The 27782-nt window shown below is 40.8% G+C and overlaps 1 protein-coding gene across 1 annotated transcript in view; it reads left to right on the forward strand.

The window, feature by feature from the left end:
* The window catches only part of LOC126184598 (E3 ubiquitin-protein ligase HERC2), an 812863-nt gene that overhangs the window by 286069 nt on the left and 499012 nt on the right, over window positions 1–27782 (forward strand). The window contains exons 29-30 of the mRNA XM_049927039.1: window positions 8091–8271; window positions 20551–20692. Coding sequence (XP_049782996.1) covers window positions 8091–8271; window positions 20551–20692 — 323 coding nt within the window. The remainder of the gene's footprint in view (window positions 1–8090; window positions 8272–20550; window positions 20693–27782) is intronic.

The following is a 27782-nucleotide window of genomic DNA, read 5'->3' on the forward strand; positions in this document are numbered from 1 at the left end:
GAACAGTTCCATGAATACATTAGCTGCTGCAGGTACACTGAAGATACAACAGACGAAGGAACAGAAGAACGTCTTCCTGTTGCTCACATAACGTATGTAAGAGGTATCAGGAACTGTGTAGGCAAGGTGCTATGCTGTGGAGCATTTAAACAAGTATTCCAAATCAGTTGCAACTTCCAAGATGTGCTCCTCCACACTGCAGGCATCTACAAACTTCAATATAAATGCCCTGAAGTCTACATTGGTGAAACCAGGTGACTGATTAGCTCTCAGGTGTCGGAGCCTGAATGCTACATATATCTGGGGCAGCACAGCGAAAGAACTTGCTCCCCTTCTAACAGCCGTGTACCGCAAGTCTCTAGAGGAACAGAAGGTTCCAAATGATTGGAAAAGAGCACACGTAGTCCCAGTCTTCAAGAAGGGTCGTCGAGCAGCTGCGCAAAACTATAGACCTATATCTCTGACGTCAATCTGTTGTAGAATTTTAGAACATGTTTTTTGCTTGCGTATCATGTCGTTTTTGGAAACCCAGAATCTACTCTGTAGGAATCAACATGGATTCTGGAAAAAGCGATCGTGTGAGACCCAACTCGCTTTATTTGTTCATGAGTCCCAGAAAATATTAGATACAGGCTCCCAGGTAGATGCTATTTTCCTTGACTTCCAGAAGGCGTTCGATATAGTTCCGCAGTGTCGCCTGATAAACAAAGTAAGAGCCTACGGAATATCAGACCAGCTGTGTCGCTGGATTGAAGAGTTTTTAGCAAACAGAACACAGCATGTTGTTATCAATGGAGAGACGTCTACAGATGTTAAAGTAACCTCTGGCGTGCCACAGGGGAGTGTTATGGGACCATTGCTTTTCACAATATATATAAATGACCTAGTAGATAGTGTCGGAAGTTCCATGCGGCTTTTCGCGGATGATGCTGTAGTATACAGAGAAGTTGCAGCATTAGAAAATTGTAGCGAAATGCAGGAAGATCTGCAGCGGATAGGCACTTGGTGCAGGGAGTGGCAACTGACCCTTAACATAGACAAATGTAATGTATTGTGAATACATAGAAAGAAGGACCCTTTATTGTATGATTATATGATAGCAGAACAAACACTGGTAGCAGTTACTTCTGTAAAATATCTGGGAGTATGCGTACGGAATGATTTGAAGTGGAATAATCATATAAAATTAATTGTTGGTAAGGTGGGTACCAGGTTGAGATTCATTGGGAGAGTCCTTAGAAAATGTAGTCCATCAACAAAGGAGGTGGCTTACAAAACATTCGTTCAACCTATACTTGAGTATTGCTCATCTGTGTGGGAACTGTACCAGGTCGGGTTGATGGAGGAGATAGAGAAGATCCAAAGAAGAGCGGCGCGTTTTGTCACAGGGTTATTTGGTAAGCGTGATAGCGTTACGGAGATGTTTAGAAAACTCAAGTGGCAGACTCTGCAAGAGAGGCGCTCTGCATCGCGGTGCAGCTTGCTGTCCAAGTTTCGAGAGGGTGCGTTTCTGGATGAGGTATCGAATATATTTCTTACCCCTACTTATACCTCCCAAGGAGATCACGAATGTAAAATTAGAGAGATTCGAGCGCGCACGGAGGCTTTCAGTCGTTCTTCCCGCGAACCATACGCGACTGGAACAGAAAAGGGAGGTAATGACAGTGGCACGTAAAGTGCCCTCCGCCACACACCGTTGGGTGGCTTGCGGGGTATGAATGTAGATGTAGATGTAGATCAGCTATAGCTAAAAACTACCAGCATTGTGGCCATTCTATTAATTTTCAAAAATGTCACGTGTTTGCATAACAGTCATGAATGCAGCAGCAGAAATTAATTCGTTTCAACAGTATAAAGAAGCAACCACAAGCAAACTACTATGCAGGATTGACGTCTTGCTGCAGGAAAACCCACCCCTGGGTACAAGCTGTTGCTTCTCTGTTGTCTACAAATAACCTGCCAGAGTAGCACTGGCAATTGCCTACCATACAACCACCACTTGATAGCAGTCTTTATTTCAAATTGTCCAATGGCATCCCAAAATGAGATGTTAGTAGCCACCTGACAACCAAAACAGTCAGTATATAGGGGACCTTCACCAGAATTTAGCAGTTAGCCACCTTCAAGGTGACCACTGCAAACTCACTCAAAATGTTGGCATTTTAGTTGTTTTAAAGTTTCATAATGGTGCAGCCTAATACCCAAAATGATTTCACCCAAATTGGCACTGGCTGCAGAAGCCTGTAACCTGAAATCATTTTTGCTTGACAACTTCTCATACACCACAGATGAGTTTGTAAATACACTCCTGGAAATTGAAATAAGAACACCGTGAATTCATTGTCCCAGGAAGGGGAAACTTTATTGACACATTCCTGGAGTCAGATACATCACATGATCACACTGACAGAACCACAGGCACATAGACACAGGCAACAGAGCATGCACAATGTCGGCACTAGTACAGTGTATATCCACCTTTCGCAGCAATGCAGGCTGCTATTCTCCCATGGAGATGATCGTAGAGATGCTGGATGTAGTCCTGTGGAACGGCTTGCCATGCCATTTCCACCTGGCGCCTCAGTTGGACCAGCGTTTGTGCTGGACGTGCAGACCGCGTGAGACGACGCTTCATCCAGTCCCAAACATGCTCAATGGGGGACAGATCTGGAGATCTTGCTGGCCAGGGTAGTTGACTTACACCTTCTAGAGCACGTTGGGTGGCACGGGATACATGCGGACGTGCATTGTCCTGTTGGAACAGCAAGTTCCCTTGCCGGTCTAGGAATGGTAGAACGATGGGTTCCATGACGGTGTGGATGTACCGTGCACTATTCAGTGTCCCCTCGACGATCACCAGTGGTGTACGGCCAGTGTAGGAGATCGCTCCCCACACCATGATGCCGGGTGTTGGCCCTGTGTGCCTCGGTCGTATGCAGTCCTGATTGTGGCGCTCACCTGCACGGCGCCAAACTCGCATACGACCATCATTGGCACCAAGGCAGAAGCGACTCTCATCGCTGAAGACGACACGTCTCCATTCGTCCCTCCATTCACGCCTGTCGCGACACCACTGGAGGTGGGCTGCACGATGTTGGGGCGCGAGCGGAAGATGGCCTAACGGTGTGCGGGACCGTAGCCCAGCTTCATGGAGACGGTTGCGAATGGTCCTCGCCGATACCCCAGGAGCAACAGTGTCCCTAATTTGCTGGGAAGTGGCGGTGCGGGCCCCTACGGCACTGCATAGGATCCTACGGTCTTGGCGTGCATCCGTGCGTCGCTGCGGTCCGGTCCCAGGTCGACGGGCACATGCACCTTCCGCCGACCACTGGCGACAACATCGATGTACTGTGGAGACCTCACGCTCCACGTGTAGAGCAATTCGGCGGTACGTCCACCCGGCCTCCCGCATGCCCACTATACGCCCTCGCTCAAAGTCCGTCAACTGCACATACGGTTCACGTCCACGCTGTCGCGGCATGCAACCAGTGTTAAAGACTGCGATGGAGCTCCGTATGCCACGGCAAACTGGCTGACACTGACGGCGGCGGTGCACAAATGCTGCGCAGCTAGCGCCATTCGACGGCCAACACCGCGGTTCCTGGTGTGTCCGCTGTGCCGTGCGTGTGATCATTGCTTGTACAGCCCTCTCGCAGTGTCCGGAGCAAGTATGGTGGGTCTGACACACCGGTGTCAATGTGTTCTTTTTTCCATTTCCAGGAGTTTAGATAGAGTTACCTCATTTAAAAATTGACAAATGTTAAAGTGAAAGGTAGTTAATAAATGGATAGTATGTTGCCAAGACTGTACCTGATGCCTGCCACTGAGTGTTGCCAGAGACTGCCACCATTTCAATATTCTGTCAGTATAAATTTACAATACCTTCACCACTGTAGCTAGTATTTAATAGCCAAAAATGCCATTCTGCTCAGAAAAAATGTACAAATCGTTTTTAACAGTGTCACCTTGCACTGGATCATAAATGAACGAATCACCACTAAGGTAGAGAGTGTATTTTAACATTTACTTTGAAGATTAATAACTGTCACGGGAAAAAATATCACATCTTTAATCAAGGTGCCTTTTAATGACATGCTTTGCATGGCAGTGAGTTATATATGAAAAATCTGATTAATACTCAAAACTCAACCACATGGTTGATATATTTGTAATTAGAGATAAGTAATTGATTTTAGAGTAAACTGACAAAAAGACACAATAGGAAACTGTAGAGTGCCTGAGTGATTAGTAATCTTAAACAATGCCTGTCAGCCAAGAAACTGAATGATGCACATTTCCTAGAATTAGTGAGATTTTAAACCATAGTAAGAACTAGTTAAGTTAAGGACATGTGGTCTTCACCAGTGGAAAGATCAGAAAAAGTACTTTTGAAATGAATAGGCTAATGCTTGGTTTTAATGATTTCTTTTACATTAATTGAAGTATAGTAACTTACAATAAGAGAAATTTAATAAAAGATTGCTGAAGTCAAACAAGAAATGCAAACCATACCATGTTTTCTGTCGGTGGATGTGGCTTTGAAAGCAGTACAGTGTGGTACCAGTAATTTCAGTATAGGTTATAGGATGTTTTATCATCATTTTTTGTGTATTTGGGCAGTAAAACTCTGAGTGGGGGTGGGGGTATAGAGGGAGTGGGGAAGCTGAATGATAGACAGTGTCTGATCCAGGTATTATCTGAGAGGGATTCACGTGCGGTATGAGTCAGAAAGTTAGAGAGAGATTCTGGGTGATTAGTATGTCACAATGTTGAACATTGTACGACTGTGTGTGGAAGTGCACGTTTCAGACTGAGTAAAAATAAGTGTGTAGTTGCATGAGACCATGAATTATTCGTATGGCATATCGAGATTGACTTAGTAGAATTTTCATGAAGTGGTACCAACCTTTAGCACTTTAGAATGAACAGTAAGGACTCTGAAGTTTACTTGTTAGTTGGTATAGTCTTAGCTTAGTTTACAGTGCTAATATCTACAAAATTATTTGGAAAATAATCTGAAAGGTATCCTCACTTTTGTGCTATCTTATATTGCACTAGATACTTGTGTGTCTGATCTGTGCAGTAGACTACCAATATTTATTGTCGAATTCTGTTGATTAAATGGAGCATAAAAAATTATTGTGTGTCATCTGGCATTATTAATTACCCACTTCCTATTTTTTAGTAATAACAGGTGTTAGAAGCACAGCTTTTGCACATGATTGGAATAGAGTGTGACTGTTTGTTGTTGCTTCAGATTAGATTAGATTAATTATTCATTCCATAGACCCACAAAAGAGGGGATCCTCCTGAGTGTGGAACATGTCAGATAAACACATTACAAAAATGTAATTCGAAAAACTTGAGTTTCATTAATTTTAATGATCCTCAGTCAATAAACAGTAAAATTATGTAGATGAATTAAAATTAAACTTCTAATATTTACAGGTTTAATACTTACATCTGCTTTCATTAAATCCATCATTCACACAGTAGCTAGTGACTTGGATGTTACAACTCAGTATTGTCAAAAATTAAAGTAAATTATTCATTTCAACAATCCTCAGTTAAGAACAGTCGCCGGCCGAAGTGGCCATTCTGTTCTAGGCGCTGCAGTCTGGAACCGCGAGACCGCTACGCTCGCATGTTCGAATCCTGCCTCGGGCATGGATGTGTGTGATGTCCTTAGGTTAGTTAGGTTTAAGTAGTTCTAAGTTCTAGGGGACTAATGACCTCAGAAGTTGAGTCCCATAGTGCTCAGAGCCATTTGAACCATTTGAACCAAAGAACAGTCAAATTATGTACAAGATTTAAAATTAAACTTCCACTATTTACAGACTTAAGACATATATCTGCTTTCCATACATCCATCATTCACACAGTAGGTAGTTACTTCAATAGACAGCAAAGAGCCAAACAATTTAGCAGCCACACACCATTTCTGTTCCAGCAGCCTTGGCACTGAAAAAAACCTTACGGACAATAGGTTGCAGCACGCTGGGTTCTGAGAGCCTGTGCTCCATCTCTAATGACTTCATTGTCAGAAGGACGTTAAACACTGATGTCCTCCTCCTCCTCCTCTTCCGCCGGGTTCTGAAACTGCTCACGTCTAGTCAAAAAACATGCCAAAATGAGGCGGCAGCAGCAGAAGTGTTACAGCTGCATCAGCCTATGCATATGACCTCTTTGGCTGTGTAATTACCATGGTTAAGTTCTGGGTGTTTCACTATGACCTGAAAAAAGTAACAGCGCAGGCAGTGGTAACATTCAATTACCCACTGCTGTTCCAATTTTGGATGATAGTACCTCTGGGTCTGGTTGATATTGCTGAACTCATTTCAAATTCAGTGCAGTATGTTGAAACATCTAGGGAATTGATCATCCTCCCACCTGTTAATAAAATATATCAGATGGATCTACTTCATCTCATGTGAAGGGAACCAATTCTGTAGCTCCTCCTAAAATCACAAAAACCCCAAAAACTCATCGTACTCACTAAAACATCATGTTTACTAACTGTGTATTAAAGAAAGTAGAGCAAGCGGGGTAAACAGCTTGTCTCGTTAGAGTCGTAGGAAAAAAAAAAAAATCTCTTTAGCACTTTTTAGTGTAGCCTCATTAAGTATGGTCCATTCGCAACAAACTGAATATGCTGGGAGCAGCTGTACAAAAGACATTTCATAGCTGTATTTTATTTTGCATTAAAGCCATACCCTGGAGACAAGATATTCTCAGACAGCTCCATTAGCGCAGTTTTTGTTGCTGCTCCTTATATTTGTGTGGTCCTTTCTAGCCCAGCATTTTTTAAGTATAGGCTTAGTGAAGTTCTTTCTGGCTTATTTAATCAGATTAGTGTCTCTTCAGAAAAGAGTTTTTAAATGTAATCTACTTTGTCAATAGCTCCAGTAGTATAGTATCCACTTTGAACCTAGGCCTTGATTCTTTGAATGCCACTTACTGTCTCAGACATTAAATAAATACCTTCTTATCCAATTATCTAGACAGAAAATTTTTCAGGACATTTCAGCAGTTGTTTGTACACCTGTGACCACAATTGTTAGTGTGATATCATAATTACTGATCCTCAGTCACATCATGAAGATTCTGAGAAGTGTCATATATGATTATTGCTAACATGTCTAACATATTTCCATCATAACTGTGATTTTGATACACCTACTCCTAATTACCATTTGGAGAACTATTTTAGAACATTGTAAATAAATTTTGTTGTCACCATAAAGTCTGAAACTTTGTTCCAAGTATGCAACTTGTATTGTAACAATTGTGTTTGAAGTTTGTGTTAATGTATCATAATATCTTACAGTTGCATTTATTGGGAATGGATGGATAGTCACATGGATTGAAAAGCCTTCATGCACACCGTAGAACCAGCCAATGATATGGCTTGTGACTTATGATTCCATTGCTTCCCTGAGTCATAGTGAAATGATTATCTCTTTTGAAGTTCTCATTTACTTCTATGGATATAGCGATAGAAGATGCTATTAGTTGTACCTTGCTCTTGGTAGTCAGTCTTGCACTGGTAATTTCACACACAAACTCAGTTTGCTCTACAACAGAGCTAAAATCCTTGTTATCACACTGGATAAACTACCTCCATTTCTGATCAACCTGTCATTTCAGTCCCTACAATTGGTTCCAGTTAATATACGGCTGTAGCCTAAACTGATTATTGAGTATTATGTGATCCAGAAATTCAACTATTTCAGATTGTTGTGCTTTGCTGTGTATAACTTGATACTTCATACTGTTACTGCAGATTTCTGTTTTCCAGGAGCATTTGTATTTGAAGTTTGTGTGAATGTCTTTGAATCCTGTACAGCTGTCTTTGTTTGAAATGGATTGACAGTCATGTAAATTATAAAGGCTTCATGCACTTTCTAGAGCCAGCCAATAATGCAGCTTTCGAGATATGGTGTCCAATGCTGCTCTGAACATTCAGTTCAGTGGCACAGTTGTTGAAACTCCCATCATAGGTTTTTGAAGTCTCTTATTCCACAATCTGTCTGTCAGTATTTCCCTTTTTAAGCATTTTCTTTAGTAGCATTCTTTTTCATTTATTTCAGATTTTTGCTGCACGAAGTACGGGCTGCCAACAGCTATGAAGTAACTAGTCTGTATAATCTTCAGCATTTATACACTGTACCAAGATGGAAGAAAATGGTAAAAAGAATTATTTCTGACCTTAGGAGAAATAAACACATGCCAAGTGCGAAACCGGAAGATATTTTGAATGCAAGTATACAGGTAGGTAATGGCATTTTTAGTGTTTTCTTTCTGCATCATAAAATGGATTTTAGATTTTTGTCCACTTTTAATTTTATGTTACATTGTAATTTAATATAGTGTTTATTAATGGTGTACTTGTATAAGAAAACTGAGAATTACTAAGCAAAACTTTCTGCATTCTTTTAGATAGGTATGACATTATCCATTGATTGGGTATGCTATGAATCCCATAAAATGGCAATTTATCTAGGAGAATACTGTGATCCACACACTCAAATGCCTTAGAGACATCACAGAATATACCAGCCAGCACTATTTTATTATTTAATGCTCATGAGTGGACATGTAAATGGGCATTCTCAGTAGAGCAACCCATCTGAAACCCAAACTATGATTTATTATAAGGATACTATTATTACGAAGGTGAGATACTCTTCTAGAATACATCATCTTCACAAAAATTTTGGAGAATGATGTCAGCAGTGAAACAGGTTGGAAGGTATTGCCATGTCTCTTACTGCCTTTCTTAAAGAGAGGTTTAACAATGGCATATTTCAGTCTAAGTCTGCAGGCTTTTGTGGCCATTGTCATTAAAGTTAAAATCTTCTGGGTTATGTTTCTTCAAAAATGTTCGACGTTTCGACCCCTCAGCTGGGATCTTCCTCAGGATCTTTTGGTGTCCACTACTGCTAGAACACTGTCAGAGACGAGTGTCGTGTCCACTTATAAAGGGGGAGTTTTCTGGCGTTCATGCTGGAGAAGTGATAGTATTGGTTAAAATTCATATGGCTACCATTGGTAGGCCATAGTCATTGGCTAATATTCCTGCTCTGATGCAGAAGAAGGGGCGTTGGTAGCTCATTTCCTGTGGATACCATTGGCAGTCCATCGCCATTGGATAGAAAGGCACTATTCCAAACATATGTTGGGGAAGGGTTATTGGTTGAAATGCTTGCTACCGCTACTGGTTGGTCATCATCAGTGGCTGGATTCGAAATGGACAGAGCAAGCGAGGGGGAATGTTTACCCAAAATATTATTATCCGCCGAGGTGACTTGCTGCACATTGTTTATGCCGCTCACACACCGCGGTTGCGTATTTACTTCCTTGATAGTGGGAAACCGTGATGCCAGAAGCCTATAGCCATCCTCTCTATTGAAATTAGATGCAATCTTAGAAATTTCAACTGCTTCAGGACCATTCTTCTGTGAATGTTTGTTTCTTTAGCCAGTACACGTACGTTATTAAAATCAATGTCAGAGCCACAGTTCTCATGATGTTCCGCTACTGTCGATTTTGCACCTTGTTTTAGCCACATGTGCCGTTCGTGTTCCTTAATGCGTTGTTCCCATTTCGCCTAAATACACTTTGCCGCAGCCACATGACACTTGATAGATGCCTGCATTGTGGAGGTAATCAGGTGCATCCGTTTTCCATCAGAAAAAGTCTTTTATTTTGTTTTGACTAAAGAAAGATGTCTGAATACCATTTTTCTTTAAAATTCTGCTTATGCGATCAGTGACCCCAGAAACAATGGTAACCTGACGGAGTGAGAGGGCGGTTCCTCATCATTCTTATTAGCAGTATAAATATCCCACCTAAAAGCCCTGCCGATTGAATAAGTATCATACCCATTTGCCTTCAATGTCCTCTTTAAAAAATTCAACTCCGATTCCAAGTTGTCGTCATCGCTGATACGGAAGGCACGTGAAGACAGTGTGTCGAGTACTGCGTGCTTCTGGGCTGGGTGGTGGTGCGAAGTGGTATCTAAATATGAAGTGGTATCTAAATACCTGTTTGTGTTAGTCGGCTTTCTGTACACTCTGTGACCTAGAGTGTTATCAGATCTTCTGTATACCAATACATCTAGGAACGGGGACCGACCTCACTCTCAACCTCCAAGGTGAATTTGATTTTGGGGTGAATTCCATTTAAGAAATTGTGTAACGCAGGAAGTTGTTCTTCGCCGTGTGGCCATATAACAAATGTATCGTCCACATAGCGGGGCCAGCAAGAAGACTTCAAAGGAGCACTACTTAACGCTTGTTGCTCAAAATGTTCCATAAAAACATCAGCTGCAACTAGCGAAATGGATTAGCCCAAAGCAAGGCTGTCAGCCTGTTCATAGAATTCACCATTGTATTTAACATAGGTCAAACGAAGACACAATTCAATTAAGTCACAACCATCTGGAGCAACATTATCTCTTATGATCTCCATTGTATCTGATGCTGGGACGTTAGTAAATATGATGTCACATCGAAGCTAACAAGAATGTCACCTGCAGATATCCTCAGTGTGCATATAATTTCTAAAAAATGTTTTGAATCTTTTATAAAAGTATTTGTTTTACCAACTAGATGTCTCAATTTGACAGATAAATGACATGCTAAAAAATAAGTCTGTAAGTTAATCCCACTGACTATAGGCCTCAAAGGAACCAATTCTTTATGTATTTTCGGTAGTCCATTCATTCTGGGTGAGACAGGTATTCGAGGTGTTAGATTCTTTGTAATAGAGCTGTCCAGTCTGGAGTCTGCTATCAGGTTTTTCACTTTCTGAACAATTCTGTTCGTCGGATCGCTTTGTGATACACAGGATCATCTAGTAGTTGTTCCATCTTCCTGTGATAATCCACATCGTCCAAAACAACAGTAGCATACCCCTTATCTGATTTTGTTACAGCGATGTTTTCGTTTCTCATGAGTTTAATGAGAGATTTCATTTCCTGCGCCGATATGTTGCTTTTCAGAGGTTTCGATTTCCGTAGAACTCTCGACACATCTTGTCTAACTTCTTCAGCCTGCACCTTCGGAAGACGAAACAAGGATGCTTCGACGGCACTTACGATTTCTTCAACAGATATTCTCTTTGGTGTGGTTGCGAAATTCAGACCTTTGCCCAGAACTGAAACAGCTGCTTCATCGAGTACTTCTGATGAGAGATTCACCACTACTCGCTTCGGATCCACATGTAATTCTGTCTGCATTATCCCAGTCCTGTGGTGAGAGAATTGCTGCCAGTGAAAACTGCACATCAATTAAAACGGAGCTAACATAATTGAAGTCTCTGCATATTTGCTGGATTCTTTCACGGAGAAGTGCTTTGCTGGCCATTTGGTAGATTCTCCTGGCTTTCACTGTCTGCACATGGTGGCTAATTCTGGAGAATGTGGGAATAACATCCTTATCACGGCACCAGGATAGAAAGGCCAAATCGCATAGTAATTTACCTCTTCTTCTGCGAAGGTTCTTCAGTCTTCTGAAGGTGGTATAAACCTCTTGCCCATACAAGCGTTTTATGTACGTCTGCAGGCTTTTGTGGCCATTGTTATTGAAGTTAAAATCTTCTGGGTTATTAGGCCGCGTCATGTTTCTTCTAAAATGTTCGACGTTTTGACCCCTCTGCTAGGATCTTCCTCAGGATCATTTGGTGTCCACTACTGCTAGAACACTGTCAGAGACGAGTGTCATGTCCACTTATAAAGGGGGAGCTTTCTGGCGCTCATGCTGGAGAAGTGATAATATTGGTTAAAATTCATATGGCTACCATTGGTAGGCCATAGTCATTAGCTAATATTCCTGCTCTGGTGCAGAAGAAGGGGCATTGGTAGCTCATTTCCTGTGGATACCATTGACAGTCCATCATCATTGGATAGAAAGGCACTATTCCAAACATATGTTGGAGAAGGGTTATTGGTTGAAATGTCTGCTACTGCTATTGCTTGGTCGTCATCAGTGGCTAGATTTGAAACGGACAGAGCAAGATAGGGGGAATGTTTACCCAAAATATTATTATCCGCCGAGGTGACTTGCTGCACGTTGTTTATGCCGCTCACACACTGTGGCCGCGTATTTACTTCCTAGATGGTGAGAAGCCACAATGCTGCAAGCCTATAGCCATCCTCTCTATTGAAATTAGATGCATTCTTAGAAATTTCAACCGCTTCTCGGACCTTTCTTCTGTAAATGTTTCTAAAATTCTCGGATATTTTGGTAGCAGCTCATAGGTTTTGTACATACCTCTTAAAGGAATTGTATGGTAGGTCTGTCACTATCAGGGTTAGTTTATTATACAGCTTTCTGCCAGTGTATTTGAAACTATTTTGGGATCTACTTAATGTAGTATATTCTAAGCCTGTGTTATTTCTATTGCTTGTTCCACATTTGTGGATAGCACAATTCTCTTTCTGTTCATTTATTTTAAGGAGATGGACTTTAATATAAACCGAAGGCACAGCTAATATTTATAATTCTTTGGTACGTGAAAGGAATGACAATCTGCTTTGAATGGCTATAGTTGTTCTCACTGCCTCTTTATGCCACATAAACACTTTTCCTGCAACAGAATAGTTGCCTCATATGATATTTCCGTAAGTTTACACTTAATTTGTGGAGATATAAGTATGTTGCTTCAGTTTTATTTTTATTTAGTATTAGTTCATTTTTTGTAGCCACTGTGTACACACATCAACTATACTCTGTGTTTTCCCATATCACTACATCTACATCTACGTGTACATGCCCATTAAGTCACCATATGGTGTGTGGCAGAGGGTTCCCTATACCATTATTGGTCATTTCCTTACCTGTTCCACTCTCAAATGGAGTGAGTGAAAAATGACTGACTGTATAGCTCCTTACAAGCCCTAGTTTCTCTTATCTTTGTGGTCCTTACATGAAATGTATAATGGTGGCAGTAGAATCATTCTTCAGTCAGCTCCAGATACTGGTTCTGTAAATTTTCTCAATAGTGTTTCTCAAAAAGAGCATCGCCTTACTTCCAGGGTTTTGCATTTGAGTTCCTGAATCATCTCCATAATACTTAAGTGTTGTTCATACCTACTGGTAACAAACTGAACTCTGAATTTTTTCAGTGTCTTCCTTCAAACCAATCTGGTGTGTCTCTCAAACACTCAAGCAGTACTACCCACTAGTGTCCTATATGTTGTGTCCTTTACAGATGAACTACACTTCCCTAAAATTCTCCCAGTGAACCAAAATTGACCATTTGCCTTCCCTACTACAATTCTTACATACTCGTTTCATTTCATACTGCTTTGCAACATAATGCCTAGCTATTTAATTGATGTAACTGTGTCAAGCAGCATACTACTATTGCTGGTTCACATAAGACGTGTTTGTTTTTTCTACTCATCCCAATTAACTTAGATTTCCTTTACATTTAGAGCTAGCTACCATTCATCACACTAACTATAAATTTTGTCTAAGTCATCTTGTACCCTCTTACAGCTAATCAATGATGACAGTTTCATGTACACCACAGCATCATCAGCAAACAGCTGCAGTTTTCTGTACACCCTGTCTGCCAGATCATCTGTGTATATAGAAAATAATAGTGGCCCTATCACACTACACTGGGGCACTCCTGACAATACCATTGGCTCTGATGAACACCTGCTGTTGAGGCCAACATGTTGGGTTCTGTTACTTAAGAAGTCTTTGAGCCATTCACATTTCTGAGAACCTATTCCTTACACTCGTATCTTTTTTAACAGTCTGCAGTGGAGCACCAAGTCAAATGCTTTCCGGAAATCTAGGAATACAGAATCTGCCTGTTGCTCTTCATCCATAGTTTGCAGGATACTGTGTGAGAAAAAGGGCAAGCCGAGTTTCGCTTGAGCAGTGCCTTCTAAAATCATACTGATTCACAGACAGAAGCCTTTAAGTCTGTGTACAATGATCAAATGGTAGTATGCTTATATGCTTCTCATGCATGAACGTTTTCTTAAATGTGAAATTTAAAACTTTGGCATTCTTTTTGCTATCTTCTTCTGCCAGACCAACTGGATAAAAGCCTTTGATCTGCATAGTGATTTTACATAGGACCAGAAAATTTTCAGGTTCTTAGCAAGATCCTTTGCTAAGGTATGACTGTGGAGTTGTTTTATGCATTCCACTTTCATCTTTCTACAGCTGCACATATTTCTACTAACTTTTGCCTATCATCATTTGTGTGTTCTCTTTTGAACTGAGACTACAATAGCCGTTGCTTCCTCATCATTTTCCGAATTTTGTTTTTAAACCACTTACTCAGCACATACTTCTCCAGAGCATGATTTACATTCCATTTAAACTGTGCCATAATTCTTCTGTGTCTGTAATACTGGGAATAAATGATTTCAATTCGTTGTCTAAGTGGGATGCTAACAACTGCTTACCTGTTATTTCTAGTAGAGATATTAAAATATTTAATTATGAGGGTTACGTCATCAGCATATATTACTTTCTTGTAGGGTTAAGAACTAGACAGATCATTCATGTTTATAAGAAAAAGAAAGGGGTCCAGGACAGGACCTTGTGACACTTCTGTAGTAATTACTTGCAGTGACAACTTGTTTCCTGTCTAAGAGATACAGTGTGATTCATTATCCTTGAGTCCATATTTTTCAGATTTAGATATCAGGATATGCTATAAATGTTAAATGCCTTGCTTAGATCAAGGAGCATAGCACAGGCAAAAGAATGAATTTCAGAACATTCCAGAATATCTGTAACTACTTGGTTGAGAAGTAGCGCTTCTGGTCTCGTAAACTGACATATGGCTGAGAGAGCAGTCTGCTGACCACTTCTCCTCCCTATCCACATCCAGTGATGCCTGTGGGCTGAGGATGGCACGGAAGCTGATCGGTACTGTTGATCTTCATGGCCTATTCAGGCAGAGTTTAGTTTTATAAGTGTCTTCAGTATGTGAGCCACCTGATTTAGGTATAGTTCAGTGTACAATCTGGCCTTTGGCCTGAGTCAGAGTTCACTATTAATTATGATACTTTCTGTATAATGGCAGCACATTTGTCTACATGAGAGCTGGTGACGTAATGGAGGGTGTCTGATGTATAAAACGTTTGGTATTATTTAGAGTCATGGATATGGATGTGGAAGAGATGAGTGTGTCAAGATTATGTAAAATTTGATGGTGGATACCAAGTAATTTTCTCAGGTATGCTAACAATATGTCCAGAATACTAATGCTTTTACTCCTGTTGTTAAGATTTGCATATGTGAATGAAAATTTCTCAGTTATTTGAAAAAGAAAGCCTGAATGTATATTACAGAAATGACAGAGACTTGACAAATTTGTGCTCAAATGTCACAATAGGTCTGTATTGGAATGAAAGCTGCTAACATATTGAAAGTTGGAAAAATGTGCAAATGAATTCTTGGTTGAGAAAAGAAACTCTTACATTAAATTCTGATATAACATAATTGTTCATTGGATGAATTCGTGCATTAGGACACAATTAAAATTGACAAACTGAAGTGACATACAGGGTGGCACACGAAATGTGCTACTATTTTGTTTTTGAATATAAACTTTATTGTCAGTACAATCTGAAAGGAACATATACTACAATGAAGAGCCATCCATGGAGGTTTGTTCTAACTCAGCATATGCTCAATATGTCCACCATTTCGTTTCCTAACTTCCTTCAAACGAACACTGAAGTTAGTGATTACCCTATGGCACATGTCTTCCATAATTTCACTGCAAGCTTGAAGAATGAGTCTTCTGAGCTCCATTAAATCACGTGGACGTTTCGGGAAATTTTTTTCTTTTAGGTACCCCCAAAGAGAAAAGTCACATGGATTGAGGCCTGCACTATTGGGGGGCCAATTTTGTCCATCATTGAAGTGACCTGGAAACCTGAGTGAAATGATCTGCATCTCGAAATGCTCGTGTAAAAACTCCAACACAGTGTTTGCAGTATGTGGCCTTGCTCCATCTTGCATGAACCACTGCATGTTGAAGGGCAAGGCACTAGCAAGAAGCTGTGGAATGAAGCTATTGTGACGCATGCTCAAATAACACTCACTGTTCACAGTTTCTTCAAAGAAAAAGGTCTGATAAGTCCGTGACTGAAAATTGCTGCCCACGCTGTAATCCTCAGAGTATAATGTTGTCGTTCATGAAGCACTTGTGGGTTTTCAGTGGCCCAAAAGCATACATTTTGTTTGTTAACCACACCGTCTAAATGAAAATGCGCCTCGTCTGAAAACCAAACGTCGTTGAGAGTTTTTTTTCCCTATCCTCAGCCCACTGAGCAAACAGTAGTCTCTGCTGCTTGTGTTCTTCAGTGAGCTTCTGTGCACAGGTCATCTTGTATGGGTACATATGGAGCTCACTTTAAAGAATGCGTTGAACAGAGCGTCTGGATATTCCCAGTTGCACTGCTGCCTTTCTACACGATTTCCTGGGACTTCTCTGTACAGCAACTCATACCGCTTCAATATTCTCCAGCAAAAAAACAGGCTTAGGCTGAGGTCGCTTCGCTTCCAGTACTGTTCCTCCCTGTACAAATTTATCGTACATCCTGTGGACGGTCTCCTTGCAAGGGACCCATCGTGTGTTAAACTGTTGTCGAAAGCGCCTCTATGTCACAACAAAGCTTTTTGTTTCATGAAAAAGCAACACAATTGCCGATTGTTGCTGTGTCGTCAGTCTTCCATTGTCAGCCGTTGCTGCTTACTACTCTCCTAGCGGCAGTATCGTGAATTACACATCATTTTGTAACTCATTTGTTTTTCCAAGCTCTGCTGGTACTGCTGTAGAGATCCCAGCGGGATATCTAACGTGCGTCGTAAATTGTGAAAGAAACAATTGGTAACACATTTCGTGCACCACCCTGCACATTACCGGCTGCATTTGCTAAACTACGATGATGTGTTGTTGCATAGGTGTTAACATTCTTGTGGACTTAAGAATTTTGCTTGTAAGTATTTTCCAGTGGAGTAGATGGGTCAAATATATATATATGTTCCCTACTCACCAGTTTGAACAAAACACCCTACGATAATTTAAAACCTGATTTCACCATTGATGATTCCATAATACCCAGGATGAGATGTTTTTCTGGATTCTGCAAAACGTGAGCCACAACATTAAGAGCTCAAAGGTAAATGCAGCCCATAACTGCAAATGGGTTTCTTCCTATGCAAGTAGCAAAAGAGAGTATGTCTGATACTACTACCAAACAACTACTCCACCCACCCTATTGTAATACAGTGCTCTAATTATCAGAAACAAAGTAGAAAGAATATGATTGTAAATTTCATAAAACTAGGGCTTCATCAGTGGTGTTTAGCTCTTTGTTGTTCAGTGTGGGAAATCATTTAACCTCTGCACAATGAAATGATCTTTCTTTAGATATGCTGCAATTGTAAACTTCCATTTTTAGCATATTATGAACTACACAGTGGTTTGCTTGATCAACATGTAATGGTGTCCCATATTGCTGTAGAAAGGCAGTATCTTACAATCACATTTGTTCGGTTCTATATATGGAACAATGAAAGTGCAACCCATGTGCAGGTTTAGTTACCATATCAGCACACACTATACATACAAACAGGACTGCATATGCCTTGAAATAAAACAAACAAGGTGTAGTTGAACATTTTTGTATGATGTTACTTTATAATGATGCCAGCTATGAAATTAGCTAGGTGCCATGAAATAAAAGCATTTTTTAACACTAAGAAAAAGCAAAATTACTTTTTTCAAGAAACTGTTGGTGCCTCTTATTATGACTAAGTGCAGTTATGAGATTTGCAGCCAATAATATAAGCTGTTTTTAATGAGCTATTTGCTTATGATATTTTTAGATGAGAATAGAACATTTTTAGTATAGCAAATGTATAATGTGCTTCAATAGATTATAAACTGTTAAAGTATGTACTGTGAAAATTATTAGCTACAAACAATTTTTTCGTTGTCATCGTATTTCACTGTGCTGTAGTTATCATACCCCTCCCCCTTTTAAGTGTGTTATTATTATACAAGGTGGGTCACTAACTATTGCCACCTAGAATAACTCCAAAAGTATGATAGTAGCTGAAAAGTTTGTGGGACAAATGTTACGTGGGACAACGGGGGCCATAATATGATGTTGGTTTTTTGTTACTAGGTGGGGTCACATCAGATATGAAGGTCAACTTTGTTTTTTAAATGGGATGCTATAGTTTGGTACTTATTTTCTGATAGTGGCTATTGAGACAAATCCAGTGATGTGTAACAGTAAGGTCTTTGAAGGTCAACAAAGGTCAGAAAGGTGGCATGAATGTCCATTTACAGAAGGTGTTCGAAGTGATGACACTGGTATCAATGCAGTGCTGCAGTCTTCTTATCATGGATTGAGTGGCATTCCTTATCACTTCGGCATTTATTAAAGCACATGCTTTGACAATTCTCTCTCATATATCGTGCAAATAGTAAATATTTGCCAAATACGGCGTATCCATCTAACGTGCCATTGACATGTAAAGACCATTTGACAGTTTCGCTAGACAACACTAATAAGAACGGTAAGACTAGTATCATTGAATCAAGTGAATTTGAATGATGTATTCCTCCGAAGAACAAGTTGATATGCTTCTCATTTACGGAGAATTCCAACGAAATTCAGTGAGAGCTAGAGACTTATTTGCTGAAAGATATCCTCAATGTACTCAACCTACACATCATACATTTAAATATGTGTATGATAAATTGAGAACAACTTGATCTTCAATGCATTGGAAACATATCTGGCAGAGGAAAGTTACTTGCCAGTAAATGGAAATTAGTACTCTTGCCACTGTGGTTCGAGATCCTTGTGTTTGTTCACTTCAAATCACAAGGGAATCTGGCATTAGCCAGAATAGTGTTGTTCATGTTCTGCAGCACCATAAATATCTTCCTTACCATATCAGTCTCCACCAAGAATTAACTGCAGATCGTATGTGTTGTATTGAATTCTACTGATGGGTTCAACTTCAGATTCAGAGGGATGACACATTTATTAATTTGATTTTATTTGCTAATGGGGCTACATTCACGAGCCATGGAAGTGATAATTTGCACAACATGCATTATTGGGCAACTGAAAATCCATGTTGGCTGTGGCAAGTTGCACACCAGAAACTGTGGTCGGTGAATGTATGGTGTGGGATTCTGGAGGACAGAATTATAGGCCCCTATTCCATCGAAGGAAATTTTAATGGTAGGAAGTACACCACATTCCTGCAAGAAACATTAGGTCTGTTGTTGGAAGAAATACATTTAGGAACAAGGAATAGAAGCACATTTTTCGCTGATGGCTAGAAATGAGTTGCAGAGACAGTTCCCAAATTGCTGGATTGGATGCAGAGGATAAAGACATTCCAACTACACTTGAGGATATGCGAGAGAGAATTGTCAGAGCATGTGCTTCGATAAGTGCCGATGTGATAAGGAATATCACTCAATCCATGATAACAAGATTGCAGCACTGCATTGATACCAATGGTCAACACTTAAAACACCTTGTGTAAATGTACGTTCATCCACCTTTTTGACCTTCGTTGACCTTACTGTTACACATCATTCGATTTGTCTCAGTAGCCGCTATCACAAAATAAGTACCAAAATATAGCATCCCATTTAAAAAAAACAAAGTTGACCTTCATATCTCTGAAGCGACTGCACCTAGCAACAAAAAACCAACATCATATTATGGCCCCCACTGTCCCAGGCAACGTATGTCCCACAACCTTTTTAGCTACTATCATACTTTTGGAGTTATTCTTGGCGGCAGTAGTTACTGCACTGTATAGTAGTAACCAGTACTGAATTGCAAGTCATACATTTCCTTGTTAACATGTATTTGCATTGTTTGCCCATAACAGTGCTACCTAATATGAGTAAGTTGTTTGTTGTGGAAAAGTTCTTCAACCATGTTTTTATTTGATCCAGAACAATATTTCATGAAATGGTATACTGGAAATATCTTACATTGCCTGCTTGGGCACACCATGTCTAAAGCACTCTTGGGCAAATCCAAGCAGTCTAAGTGTAGATCCTGTGTTAGCAATAATAATGCTCTCTTCCCAGTTAAAATTTTAGTTAATGTGCATCTCAGTTAAATTTGTAATTTCAGCCATTCCTGTAAGTACCATTTTTAGATTTACATTTTGAAATTTTTGCTGTCTCTTGCATGGTATTATGTGTTGATAGTTAATGTGCATAATCATGTGTGAACAGAAGACTCATTCGATATTAATAAAATCAATAGTATCACAACATTTTCTTACACTACAATTCTCAAATAGCACAAGTCTTATTCCATTGTACAATTCTTGATGCAATTTATTAGGAATTATGAGTTGTAGTATTTTCTGTGGAAGAGAATGCTGTGCAATACAAGATGACAAAAAGCAGTTTATTTTTGTTTGCATTTGCAAGCCCAGTATGCATCCTTTATTTGCTTAACTCAGCTTCCCTTTGTATACTGTGGAATATAGTGGAATTATTTTCTTTCAGAGCCAAGGCATGGAAGCGAAATACAAAAGCATTGACAACAGTGCAGATACAAATTTTAGTGCAGGAGATGAAAAGAAAGACGAAGATGTTGACATTATTGACTTGTGGGAGAATTGTAAAAATACCTCTGCAAAGAAAACAGGTGAACATCTACATGTTTTATGTTATACGAATGATGGTCTGTAACTAATGAAGCAAAGTTAAGTGCATGTGAAGCTTTGTTATTTCTATTACTGAAATTTAGTCTGGTATGCAATACTGATATTTCATCATCACGTCATGTAGTAATTGCTCTAAGTCACTGACAAGTGTTGACATTTCCATGTTAAAGCTTGAAAAATAGTAGCTCATGATTTGCATGTCCAATTGTGTTTTATTGACAACACTTTGTGGTATTTAAATTAAGGCACCATTTGATTTCAGATCACTACCGATTTCATAGAAGAGGCATTGAACAACCGATAAGCATGAAGAAATGAACTATAATTAGTTGAACTTCCAGACAAAACAAAATTTTTCTTCAGGGAAATGATGACATGTGTGCATGTCCCACCACCCCCCCCCCTTCCCCCAAACACACACACACACACACACACACACACACACACACACACACACACACACACACACACACACACACACACACACACACACACACAGCCTCCACTATTCTATCAAGGCACTATGGCTTATGTTGGTGTTGCGGTTTTGGAGGAGGGAGAGGGAGAGGGAGAGGGAGAGGGAGAATGAGGGGGAGGGAGGGAGGGAGAGAGAGAGAGAGAGAGAGAGAGAGAGAGAGAGAGAGAGTTTTTTTTCACGTTTCTATCTGCTGCTGCTTTGTGCCTCTTCTAGTCAGTATGTAAATGTCTACTGCATATCATCCTCTATTAGCAATAATTATGCACTCTTCCCAGTTAAAATTTTAGTTAATGTGCATCTCAGTTAAATTTGTAATTTCAGCAATTCTTGTAAGCACCATTTTTAGATTTACATTTTGAAATGTAACTAATGAAAACTACCTTGAACAGTTAAACAGAGAACTGACTCATGGCGATAACATATTAGACCTTCTGGTGACAAACAGACCCAAACTATTTGAAACAGTTAATGCAGAACAGGGAATCAGCAATCATAAAGCGGTTACTGCATCGATGATTTCAGCCGTAAATAGAAATATTAAAAAAGGTAGGAAGATTTTTCTGTTTAGCAAAAGTGACAAAAAGCAGATTACAGAGTACCTGACGGCTCAACACAAAAGTTTTGTCTCAAGTACAGATAGTGTTGAGGATCAGTGGACAAAGTTCAAAACCATCGTACAATATGTGTTAGATGAGTATGTGCCAAGCAAGATCGTAAGAGATGGAAAAGAGCTACCGTGGTACAACAACTGAGTTAGAAAACTGCTGCGGAAGCAAAGGGAACTTCACAGCAAACATAAACATAGCCAAAGCCTTGCAGACAAACAAAGATTACGCGAAGCGAAATGTAGTGTGATGAGGGCTATGTGAGAGGCATTCAATGAATTCGAAAGTTAAGTTCTATATACTGACTTGGCAGAAAATCCTAAGAAATTTTGGTCTTATGTCAAAGTGGTAGGTGGATCAAAACAAAATGTCCAGACACTCTGTGACCAAAATGGTACTGAAACAGAGGATGACGGACTAAAGGCCGAAATACTATATGTCTTTTTCCAAAGCTGTTTCACAGAGGAAGACTGCACTGTAGTTCCTTCTCCAGATTGTCGTACAGATGACAAAATGGTAGATATCGAAATAGACAACAGAGGGATAGAGAAACAATTAAAATCACTCAAAAGAGGAAAGGCCGCTGGACCTGATAGGATACCAGTTTGATTTTACACAGAGTACGCGAAGGAACTTGCCCCCCTTCTTGCAGCGGTGTATCGTAGTTCTCTAGAAGAGCGTAGCATTCCAAAGGATTGGAAAAGGGCACAGGTCATCCCTGTTTTCAAGAAGGGACGTCGAACAGATGTGCAAAACTATAGACCTATATCTATAACATCGATCAGTTGTAGAATTTTGGGACACGTATTATGTTCGAGTATAATGAATTTTCTGGAGACTAGAAATCTACTCTGTAGGAATCGGCATGGGTTTCGAAAAAGACGGTCGTGTGAAACCCAGCTCGCGCTATTCGTCCACGAGACTCGGGGCCATAGACACGGGTTCACAGGTAGACGCCATGTTTCTTGACTTCCGCAAGGCGTTCGATACAGTTCCCCACAGTCGTTTATTGAACAAAGTAAGAGCATATGGACTATCAGACCAATTGTGTGATTGGATTGAAGAGTTCGTAGATAACAGAACGCAGCATGTCATTCTCAATGGAGAGAAGTCTTCTGAAGTAAGAGTGATTTCAGGTGTGCCGCAAGGGAGTGTCGTAGTACCGTTTCTATTCACAATATACATAAATGACCTTGTGGATGACATCGGAAGTTCACTGAGGCTTTTTGCAGATGATGCTGTGGTGTATCGAGAGGTTCTAACAATGGAAAATTGTACTGAAATGCAGGAGGATCTGCAGAGAATTGACACATGGTGCAGGGTATGGCAATTGAATCTCAATGTAGACAAGTGTAATGTGCTGCGAATACATAGAAAGATAGATCCCTTATCATTTAGCTACAAAATAGCAGGTCAGCAACTGGAAGCAGTTAATTCCATAAATTATCTGGGAGTACGCATTAGGAGTGATGTAAAATGGAATGATCATATAAAGTTGATCGTTGGTAAAGCAGATGCCAGACTGAGATTCATTGGAAGAATCCTAAGGAAATGCAATCCGAAAACAAAGGAAGTAGGTTACAGTATGCTTGTTCACCCACTGCTTGAATACTGCTCAGCAGTGTGGGATCCGTACCAGATAGGGTTGATACAAGACATAAAGAAGATCCAACGGAGAGCATCGCGCTTCGTTACAGGATCATTTAGTAATCGCGAAAGCGTTATGGAGATGATAGATAAACTCCAGTGGAAGACTCTGCAGGAGAGACGCTCAGTAGCTCGGTACGGGCTTTTGTTAAAGTTTCGAGAACGTACCTTCACCGAAGAGTCAAGCAGTATATTGCTCCCTCCTACTTATATCTCGCGAAGAGACCATGAGGATAAAATCAGAGAGATTAGAGCCCACACAGAAGCATACCGACAATCCTTCTTTCCACGAACAATACGAGACTGGAATAGAAGGGAGAACCAATAGAGGTACTCAAGGTACCCTCCGCCACACACCGTCAGGTGGCTTGCGGAGTATGGATGTAGATGTAGATCCTGGAATTTCTCCCGATGTTGTTTTTGTTATATTCTAGATTAGACATTCGTTTAATTACTTTTCATTTTGAGTTGTGAGCTCATTTTTTGATATAACAACAATATCTTGAACATTGTTGCTACAACTCTATAATAAGTATGAATGTGCTTCATGTAAGGTTGTTAAAACAAATACTTAATTTTATCACAGCAATCTGACATTATAAGAAACTTGCTGAATATAGAATTTTAGTTAAGGTGTACTTATGATACGTCAGTTAGTGACATGATTGTAAACAGTAGTTTTGGATTTGTTATTCCATGTTATCTGTGTTCACAAATGAGGAACCTCTGAAATGGTTCTGACATTTTACTAGAGACTATAGCCAGATACTGTATAATTTTCTGTTTCTAGCAACAAATGTTTGTCATTTATGTCATATGTGGCTTCTATAGTTATTTATCAATGAAAATACTCAATTTTTAGAAATACAATGTAATCGAATGGATAAAAAAATCTACTCGCCAAGTGGCAGCAGGAGAGCATACATAACAGTTTGCAATTTTTTGAAGCCAGTGGCTCCTTCTTCTGAAACCATAATGGCTGAAACCAAAATGTAATGAATATTTTGTGACGAGTGAAAATCTGTGCCAGGCCATTGAATATCAATTTCGTGCCTATCGCAGGCTGCCACTGTATCTGTTTAGGTCATCTGACAGCACTCACAGGAACTACTCAAATTTTCATTGTCACTGATGTATCCCTCCTGTTGCTTATGGATGCTACAACCATAGGTCCTCCAATTGGATATGTAGGAACAGGACTACTAGAGGTACATATTTGGTTGAGATGTGTGTCTTACTCTTTCATAGAAATGTAGCAATGCTACCTCCATGATCTCATCATATGTAGCTGATCCCTGATGTCCTGAATGCAGGAAGCTCTGGCTAAATTCTGAAACATAAAATTACACCCACTACGTTGTAAGTGGCAGATTTCTGTAACTGACGTTGTAAGGCAAAAACCTTTTATTCTGTGAATACATTTTATGAAAATAGTTAAGGAAGCATGGGCTACTGATGAGGAATTGAAAGGAAAGTTTAGTTTTTATTTCAGCTGAGAGTACTGAACTGTAGTAACTAGGAACACAAGGAAACAAACAGTCTTAAGTAACTAAATTTTATTGGCTCATGGAGTGGCGACGACACAGTGAGTACACAGAGAATAATAAGATGACTGGAATACTTTTGACAACTGAGAGCTTGGAGGTTCGAGTATGCCCTTATAAACATACAATTCCAGGCAGGCATTGCTGGTCTCATGCTGGGCATGCACATCAGACCAGATGACTGCTGATGGCAATTGGGCCATCTGAGGCGGCAGCCTCAGTTGTTGTGCAGTGAGTCGCTCAATGCTGACTTGCACTATGCTTGCCATAGCGGCCCAACTTACAGCTGTGGTGGATGTAGTAATCAGTGGGTTACTGCATTCTTCCTTCCTTGCCAGGGGGAAGGGCCAGGCATCACCATCTGTGATACTGCAATTGCTGAGGCGTCTATAGTGTGTCGGTGGCTCCCGTAGTGGCAGCCAAAGATGAGAGTAGTTCTCAATCTGCTGGGACCATTGCATACAAACAAAAGTGATTGTGATGAGGACACCTCCGCTGACATGGGTGCTTGTTAGACAGGACCAGCAACAAAAGGGTTGCCATCTTGATTTCACGGTCCAGGCCAATGGGCATCAACTGTGGGAGTAGTGATGGCGAACTGGTAAGGAGAAGCACCAGAAGTCTGATTGCAATCCCTGCTTTCAGCATTGTGGACTTCACGCAGGGGGAGGGGCTGGCAATGGCCACAAGAAGCAGCAGTAGAGCGTAGAATGGGAAACCAGCAGCGGGAGTGAATGGGCATTGAGGAGTGAATGGGCAGCAGAGAATGAATGGGCAGCGTGGGGTGAATGGGCAGTGCGGGATGAACAGACTGTGCTGGATGAACAGGTGGCATCAGTCCCCCATCCCAAAGAGGAGGCCTCACGCCCCTCCTTGCAGGGAACTGGTTCTGGTTGCATGACAAAAGTTTATCTTTGTTGTGATCCATGAAGACTCAATGCCCACAGCTCCTGTGAACCATGGTTTGAATCCAGTGAGGGCACTGTGCAAAACCTCTGGCCCAGATGGGTGTTCCAGGTGTGAACTTTGATGAAACTAGTACTGCTGGGGGATGATAGTGTGGGAGCAAGAGGTTGGCCAGTGTCCGTGATTGATGGCTGTGCACGAGCTTGGGAGGACTCTAGGCCCCAGTCGGCACCTTTCTGTATGAGCTTAAGTAAAATGTAAGAGCCTCTTAAGTGGGAAAATCTGCCACATACTTGCAGATCTGTATCTTAAATGCCCAGACAATGCAGTCTACCTCTACATTCAACTACAGATGGAAAGGAGCTGCCATGATGTAGCAAATACCATTGTGGGAACAGAAGTCCTTGAAAGACTGATCTACGAACTGAGGACCATTGTCTGAAACCAAACAGCAAGGCAAACCTTTGATGAATAATATCTTTGACAGGCCCTTGACAGTTGCACACGCTGTCAGAGACAGACAACAAATGACACAATGTAAATGAGAAAAAGTGTCAGTTGCCAACAACCAGAGAGCGTCTAAGAAGGGACGAGCAAAATCAATGTGGACACTCTCCCAGTGCTATGTAGGAGCCAGCCATTGTGGAAAAACAATGTGCAGCCCCACCTGCAGGAACAAACACATGCAACAGGCCATGACAAAGTGATCCACCTCACGATTGATGCCTGGCCAAACACTTCGTCGTGCGCCAACAGTTTCATGTGAGATATTCCCCAGTGACCATGATGTAGGAAACAGAATATGTCCCACCCCAGAGCCACTGGAATCATGATGCAGAGCGTAATCACGTCTGTCAACAAAAGAAGAACGCCATCCAAGAGGGAGAGACGATGGCACAATATCTAATAATTGTGAAGCAGGTGTGACATCCAGCCCGTCGGAAGGTCGGCCACCTCAGTCGTACTGTGCACACCACTTGCTGGAGCATAAGATCTGCTGCCACAGAAGAGGTAATAAAGAATTTGATGAGAGGTAATACAGGAACTGATGATGGGAAAACCATCCACTGTTGTCCTTGCCTCCATATTCAGTTGAAAATAGAGCAGCTGCTCTTGCTTGAATGGAGGGTCAGGGTCCATAAGGAGCTGGGATAGAGCATCCATGTTCGCATGTTGCAGTGTGGGATGCAAATGGATCTCATAATTGTACCAGGACAAGAACAGAGCCTAGTGCTGAAGACGATGGGTTGCTTTGTCTGGTAAGGACACTGATGGGCTAAACAGGGATATCGAGGGCTTATGGTTGGTAATTCAATGAAATTTTGCTCAATACAAGGACATATGAAACTATTTTATGGCATAGATTATAGCAAGGGCTTCCTTATCCACCTGAGAATAATGTTGAGAGCTTTCAATGTAAAGGCAATAGGTTGTTCTAAGCCATCTGAATGGCAATGGGCGAGGACCATCCCCACCTCATACTCAGATGTGTCCATGATTAGGATCAGATACTTGCCAGGTTGAAACATTGCAAGACAAGATGCAGAGTGAAGACTATCTTCGAGCTGCACTATTGCATGCTCACAGGCAATAAGTATTTTTCCAAAGTAACAGATGCAAGTGGTGGGAAATAGTAACTGCTCTGGGAATGAAATAGTGATAGTACGTCACTTTGCCAAGAAATGCCTGAAGTTCCCTTATATTAGACAGATGAGGCAAAGCTGTAGTGGTTGCAGTGTGCTGTTCCAGTGGGTGTGTGCAGTGCTGGGAGATTCCATATCCCAAATGAACAGTGGGCGGAAAGGTTGAGGGTGATGTGTGCAATGAAATTGTTTGTACAACCCAACGCTTGGGCAAACAGATCCTAAACCCTAGAACACAAGAAATCCAG

The sequence above is a fragment of the Schistocerca cancellata genome, chromosome 4 (assembly GCF_023864275.1).
Source record: "Schistocerca cancellata isolate TAMUIC-IGC-003103 chromosome 4, iqSchCanc2.1, whole genome shotgun sequence".
NCBI classification, from domain to species: domain Eukaryota; kingdom Metazoa; phylum Arthropoda; class Insecta; order Orthoptera; family Acrididae; genus Schistocerca; species Schistocerca cancellata.